At 47.0% G+C, this 7,500-nt stretch overlaps 1 protein-coding gene across 3 annotated transcripts in view; it reads left to right on the forward strand.

Annotated features, from left to right (window-relative positions):
* Nucleotides 1–7,500, forward strand: part of sdccag8 (SHH signaling and ciliogenesis regulator sdccag8) — a 59,984-nt gene that overhangs the window by 29,870 nt on the left and 22,614 nt on the right. For all 3 annotated transcript variants that reach the window (XM_061228878.1, XM_061228879.1, XM_061228880.1), the window contains one exon: nt 5,831–5,958. In XM_061228878.1, coding sequence (XP_061084862.1) covers nt 5,831–5,958 — 128 coding nt within the window. The remainder of the gene's footprint in view (nt 1–5,830; nt 5,959–7,500) is intronic.

Raw genomic sequence — 7,500 nt, forward strand, 5'->3', positions numbered from 1 at the left:
CACACTCACACAAACCCACACCCTCACACACACACACACACACACACACACACACACACATACACTATTCTACACAGACACACACACACACACAAACACTCACACTATTCTACGTACACACAGACACATACACACACTCACTCACACAGACATACACACATACAAACACACTCACACTATTCTACATACACACTCACACACACACTATTCTGCACACACACATACACTAGTCTACACACACACACACACAGACACAGATACACACTATTCAACACACACACTCACACATACACACATACAGTATTCTACACACACTTGTATGCACACACACACACACACATACATACATACATACATTACATGCATATTTACACACCCATCCAGTACACACACAAACATGCACACCCATACAGTACACACATGTGCATAAATACATGCATGCATATATACATAAGTTGAGGTATAAAATGATTACCACTGAGATTTATACACAGATTGTAAAGTCTGAAACTGTAAAGTGGATTTAACATTATTCTGTATGCTGTATCAATCAGGTGGTGAATATTTATGCATCTTCATTTTTTTTATTTTTAGGTCTATTAGGTCTAATTGGGAGTTTTCTAAAGAACTGTTAACTGGTGAAAAAAATCAGGGAACCTGTTTTTCGCAAATTAGTCTTCGGAAACTAGAGTGCTTATTTTCAGGAATCATTTCTTTGTTCGCAATATTTATATATATTTATGTCTTGCATTACAGTGTGCAGTATGGAGCCATTTTTTTCAGTTTTTCATTTCCCTAACGAAGACGGCATATATTCTTCAATGTTTGTTCAGGGGATTTTATTTTCTTCTGTTTGCTTTCTCAGTCTGCCTCAGTTTCCTTATTATTATCTTATTACTTTTCATTTTGTGATATTAACTTGACCGTGACAATGCACACTACTTGCAGGTTTAGGTCTCAGGCTGGTCTGCCAGTAAAACGATATTTTCACAGCGACGTGTGCTTGTGAAAGCGTAGATGAAAGGTTTTGTGTCCAAGGGTTCGGCTTTTCTCCTCTCCTGTTCGAGGTCCTGTTTACAGGCTAATGCTCCACGCACTCCACTGTTTTTATCGCGGTGTAGCTGTCTATACAGGAAGCTTTCAGGCTAAAATGTTACAACTGATTTAATCCGAACTACGATGCACTTTTTGCCTTTATCAAAACCCGGTGCCGTATATTCCATTAAAATGTTGCTCTATTACGGCTACGCGCTCCAGGCAGCTAACGGCCTTCGGTTCACAGAGAACACTTCTCTTTCGTACAGTAATTTCAAAGTGTCGTGAAAGTTTTTCCTGCGAAAAGGGCTGAGATTCCCTGGAACAGGTCCGTGCGGTTATATGAGTGACAGGCCGGGGGGAACGCGGAGGCCAGTCATCTCACTTCTCTTTGCACTCGTTTGGGCTACTGTAGCATTTGGTCATTTTTGGCCGTAGACCATGGTGCACTGCGGGGTACTGCAAACTCCGCGCTCGAGTGGTCGGCTCTGCCCTAAATCAAATAGGCAGCAGATTGAATAGTACCCACTTAGGCAGCACTCCACCACTGCTGCAGCATCCAGCCACCAGCCCCCATTCTGCACCAGCACATTACCGGCCCTCTGCCAGGCTGCCTGACCCCCCTTAACCTTCATCACATGCTGGCCTGCTGAAGACCAGGCTTCGGCCATCCAGCCCTCCAACTGGAGGCGAAGACTCGCTCGCCTGGAAGAGGGCCGTAGTTTTGTCCAAAAAAAATTATACCTTTTTTTTTTTTTTTTTTTTTAACTCTGCAAACAGAAGTGCAGGCACCCGGAGCACGATGTGTGTGTAAAAAGTCCTGCTTTTTGTTGGCTCCTCAATGTTAGAGAAGTTACTGTGGATGATGTGTAGAGGAACTGATTTTTTAATATGAAAAGCACACGTGCGTCACCGTTTACGCTTGCTGCAACTTTGCTGTTATCTTTACAATTTCAGCATCTATTGTGTGCACGTGTAGGCATCAGTCGAGCAAGTCGGCAAGTTAGTACAGAGCTCCTATCTTGAGAGATGGCACAAGCAGCCTTGTCTTTGTTTGTCATTGCCGATGATGTCAGTGAGATAACAGTGAAATGCTTGATGGGAACAGTTTTACAACAACAACAGAATTACTGTATTAGTGTAAAAACTGCAAAAGATTTTGATTTCAGGCTCATTAAAAAGAATCGAGCTACATTTCGCAACCATAATAAGCATACGTAACAATGTGTGCATTTTTATTCTATACAAGAATGAATTTGAAGTAAAATGGATGGATATGTTGGACAGTGTGGGCTCTGAGGTCTATTTATTAAAACGCAATCGCCGGTTGAAATATGGAAGTAAATGGTTTCTTAACATGTCAAGCTGTAACATGTGAACCTGTAAGTGCTGCACTGCATGGAACAGGTGCGCTGCCTTCTTGGCTGTTGTGAATGTCAGTGAAAGAGTGTTAGAAATGGTAATGACTTCACACACCTCGCCACCACAGTCCCCCACCAGGAGCCCCGCTCTTTCAACCCAGCGGAGGCGTCCCTGCTCCAGAGGCTGAGGGCACTCATCTGAAGCGTGTCTTTAGTGTTCGCAGTGCCAGGGTCTGACCCCACGCCTCCGGGCTGTAACGCACGGACCTTCAGAACATGGCGTTCAGTCCTTTCCTTACACTTGTGTTTCGCGTCACTCACGGCTGTCTCTGTGTGGATCGAGGCCTGTGCAGACACCTGGGAGAGATGCAGGGTGACGGGGAGAGAGAGATGCAGGGTGACGGGGAGAGAGAGATGCAGGGTGACGGGGAGAGAGAGATGCAGGGTGACGGGGAGAGAGAGATGCAGGGTGACGGGGAGAGAGAGATGCAGGGTGACGGGGAGAGAGAGATGCAGGATGACGGGGAGAGAGAGATGCAGGGTGACGGGGAGAGAGAGATGCAGGGTGACGGGGAGAGAGAGATGCAGGGTGACGGGGAGAGAGAGATGCAGGGTGACGGGGAGAGAGAGCCGGCAGCAGAACAGGGAAGCACACGTCTCACCTGAGCCTGGTTAACCACGTCTCCATGTAGGAGTGCCTAACTGCCGTATTGGTTTATTCACTCAACATGGAGTTCTGTGGTCTTTTCTACTGCGTGTAAAAGATGCTAGAAACGAGTGTCCTTTTTTTTTTAGTTCTATACCTCCTGCACATCACATTAAGTCTTACTGTAAGTCTTTTTGTAATTTTATTATTATTATTATTATTTTAAACACATGGAAATAGAGCACATCCATCATTTGAAGCGGCTGTGTTGCTGCAGACCGCTCCCGGTGATGAGAATAAAAACACAGTAAAGACGCGCGGTGTGCGGACGGTCCGAGCCTCAGTCAGGGGAGGGTCCCCGGGGCCCGGCTCTCTGGCCGCGCGTCTGAGGCCCTGGCCGTCCGTCTGGTACTAATTGGTTGGTGGGGAAGGCGCAGCGGCAGGCTCCGGCCCCCCTGGAGGAGAGGCTGTGAGGGGGCTCTGTGAGAGCCTGCTGGGCGGTGGTGTGGAGGGTGTTTCAGGCCGCTGTTCAAGCGCAGCGGGGGGGCAGCTCTCTCTCCTGGGGGCCCAGGCACAGCAAACACCCTGCTTTCACACACCAGACGACGCTAGGTCTGGAGAGACGGTCATTTTGGAACCGCTCTCCAGACTTCCGGCGCGAGAAAAAAGTTTGTGGAGTTAATTAGCGGAGTGAGCAACTCTCCCCCCCCCCCCCTTCCCCCTTCACAGCGATGTTTCTGGCCACTGCCGCGGACGGACTCGCCGTTCCTTTCAGTGCTGAATTTACACACGAGTACGAAATTAATGCAGAAATGTGGAGAACGAGACGCAACCAATTCCCCCATTTTTATTTTCGTTTTTGCAAGTTTTTACTCCGGTACAATGTGCAATCTTTAAGTGGTGTAGATGTCGTATGATTCATTGTGTAATATGAGAGTGATATGGAATCCCTGTTATACGCTGAATATCTGCATTGGCTAGGGGGTTTTGTTAGGCACAAAAGATATTTATGATAAAACCATATCACTTCTAAAAAACAGGTCCATCGACAAATAGTAAGACTTTCTTAAAAATAACACAGATTCCAGTTGAAGTTGATGGTGATTGAGGTGCCAGAGGTCCATTTTGAACGTTCATGCAAAATCTCATTAATTTGGCCTTTTGCTGCTTTGACGTCAAAGACTATTTTCAGTTATTGACAGACCAAGCTTAATGAGATGGCAAGCCAAATTTTTTATTTGACTGCTTATATCTTTCTTTTGAGGGCGTTTAGTGCAAGGCACAGTGATGTGAAAATGAGGTATGATATTTACAGTGACCTCCAAAAGTATGCTAAAGGTTGAGTCAAATTTGTTGTTTTAGTATTTTAGTGCAAGGCACAATGATATTAAAATGATCTATCGTGCCCTCCAACATATGTTGTGAAATGAGTTATTTTTGCTATATACCTAAGACATTTGGATTTGAGATCAAACAATAAATCAGCTTCAATTTTTGGGTATTTAAATGTGTATAAATATCGCCATTTTACAGAAAAAGGGATGTTTTTGTGTTGAATCCCCCGATCTGCGCGAAAGGAGTTATCAGATTAACTCGAAAGTAAATCCGCCTAATACAGACTAATACTTTGAATTGTGAATAGTGCAGTGGCTGTGACTCATTGACATCGCACAATGTTTGTTATCGTCTTTGGAAATGCCTTTCCAGGCTCTGCTAGCCTGTTCCAGAAGCAGTCATACACGCCCAATCCATGCTACTACCTCCTCCATGTTTGACTGGTAGGGCAGTATGCTTTGGGTCCTGGGCTCTGCCTTCCTTTCTCCATACTCCATACAGCTTTCCTTCGCTTTGGTAAAGATTCATTTTTGTCCATAAAACTTTGTTCCAGAACTCTTCTGGCTGTTTTTTGTTTGTTTCAAAATAACACAGGCCCCCATGACTCTTCCTGTTCAATATGACAGATACTATTAGTATTATAATAATGTAGCAAGATAGGTGCCAATTTCATGCCTCTTTTAAGACCATGTAAGGTGATCTTGAGTATTCAGAAATGTGAATGATAAATAACTTGTACTTGTTATTATTATTATTATTATTATTATTATTATTATTGCTGCTGATTACTCCAAGGTGAACAACAGCATAAATCCAGCCAATGCAACTAGCTATCAGAAAGTGAAAATGGTGATCTAGCTGAAATTCTGAGAAAAGGTCATGCATTAAAATACTTTAACTCTCTTTAATCTACGATCCGGATTTCACAAAAAAAGGACCTGGCTTCTGACACCATACAACACTGTGCCAACCTTCTTGTATTAGCTTTCTGCCAAACGTATTTAATATGCACACAAAAACATTAAATACACAATTGTATTTTTTTTCTCAGCTCGTAACTTCTTTTTCAGACGGATCTGTGTCAAGTTTGAGAGAAAAAAAAATATACATGGTTCACAAATGGGACTTGCAATATCCTGTTTGACTTTGAATCTGTCTGTGACGCGGTAATGTATATTCTCTCTCTCTATCTCTCTCTATCTCTCTCTCTCTCTCTCGTTCTCTCGTTTACCGGTACTGTAAACATTGCTGGAGCATACGCACAGAAACAGAACAGGAGTGCTCTCTTTTGTTTCCGGTACTGTAAACATCACCGAAGCGTACACACAGAAACAGAAGATCTCTCTCTCCCCCTCTCTCCCTCCCTCTCTCTCTCTCTCTCTCTCCCCCTCTCTCTCTCTCTCCCTCTCTCTCTCCCCCTCTCTCTCTCTCTCCCTCTCTCTCTCTCTCTCAGGCAGGAGAAGGAGGCGTTGGAGCGCGCTCGCGGTGAGGAAGCGGACGCGTCGACCTTCCAGGCCCAGCGGCGTGAGCAGGAGCTGACGCGCAGGCTGCTGCAGGCCGAGGCTCAGCACGAGCAGAGCGGTGGGAGTCCGCGCTCCGCCAGCCCCCCACACCGCCCCACAGCCCCCCACAGCCCCCCACACCCCCCACACCGCCCCACAGCCCCCCACACACCGCCCCACAGCCCCCCACACCGCCCCACAGCCCCCCACACCGCCCCACACCCCTCACAGCCCCCCACACCGCCCCACAGCCCCCCACACCGCCCCACAGCCCCCCAGCCCCCCAGCCCCCCACACCCCCGCCCCCGCCCACGCCCACGCCGACATCAGGAACACCTGTAACCTTTGGCCGGCCGAAGGGAGCAGATGCTCGGCGCTCCGGAGACCCGGCATTACATATTAGTTAGCGTTTAAGCGCGGGAGCCGGGCAGCGCTGCCCACTGTCTGCCCGCTCTGCCGCTGCTCCCACATCTGCCGCACCATCTGGACCGGCCCCTTTATTTACCTGCCTTCCCACAAACTTGAAGAGCGCCGCTTTGCCAGAACAAAGCGAGGCAAAACAAAGGGGCTCTTTTTGGCTGCGGCAGGCGGCACACATGTTGTCTAAAGAGAAGCGGCATCAGACGCTCAGCAGGAAACAGTGGGCTTATGGAATTAGTCCTTTAATACCGCGGACCACTTCCTTCTCCCCGCGCATAATGGCCACTCTCGCAGGCTCATTAGCTTCCTCCCCCTCCCTCTCGACAGACCAGGTTTCAGTCGCTGCCCGAGACACAATTGGGCTTTTTTTTTTTTTTTCTTCCCCCGTTTGTTTTAACTCCCAGTTTTCCCCTCTTTTCATCCCTCGTTCTCTGGCCTGCGCCTGCCCGCGGCTTTCAAAGGCCTGACACTCATTTACATTCTTTCGCTAACTTCACCAGCCCTAACCCAACTTTTACTCTTTTTGTTTCATATTGTACCATATTTATTCCTTTATTACATTTTTTTAGGGTGTGTGCGCCCTTTCAATTGCTCTTCATAGGCATCGTGACTTTAATGAGTTGGTATTGTTTTCAGTTGAGCCTCAGTATAGTCAGATTAGAGTCTGGAGTAAATGGTTGGCGTTTATATAGCGCCTTTATCCAAAGTGCTTGTACAATTGATGGCTCTCATTCACCCATTCATACACGCACTCACACGCCAACGCCGATTGGCTGCCATGCAAGGCACCGACCAGTCAGGAGCATTTGGGGGTTAGGTGTCTTGCTCAGGGACACTTTGACACGCCCAGGGCGAGATCAAACCGGCAACCCTCCGACTGCCAGATGACTGCTCTTACCGCCTGAGCCAATGTCACCCAACCTGGCCGTTACCTGCTGGTGATGTCACATCTGGACCCCACTCCGCCCCACCATTACACAGCCACCCCCACCCCCACCCCCACAAAAGTCCGCAGCTTTAGTTACATTTCACTTACATTTCTGACTTTTTAGCAAACCCATTCATCTCCCCTCTTAGGATAGCTAAATATAGATTCACAGTCTGGCATTTGTTTTTACTTGAAATTAATGTTAAATAAGAACGCCACTCAGGTCAGCGAAATTGGCTATTCCCGTTCTCCATCTGCGGTTCTATTAACGTG

Source organism: Conger conger, chromosome 18 (assembly GCF_963514075.1).
Source record: "Conger conger chromosome 18, fConCon1.1, whole genome shotgun sequence".
NCBI lineage: Eukaryota > Metazoa > Chordata > Actinopteri > Anguilliformes > Congridae > Conger > Conger conger.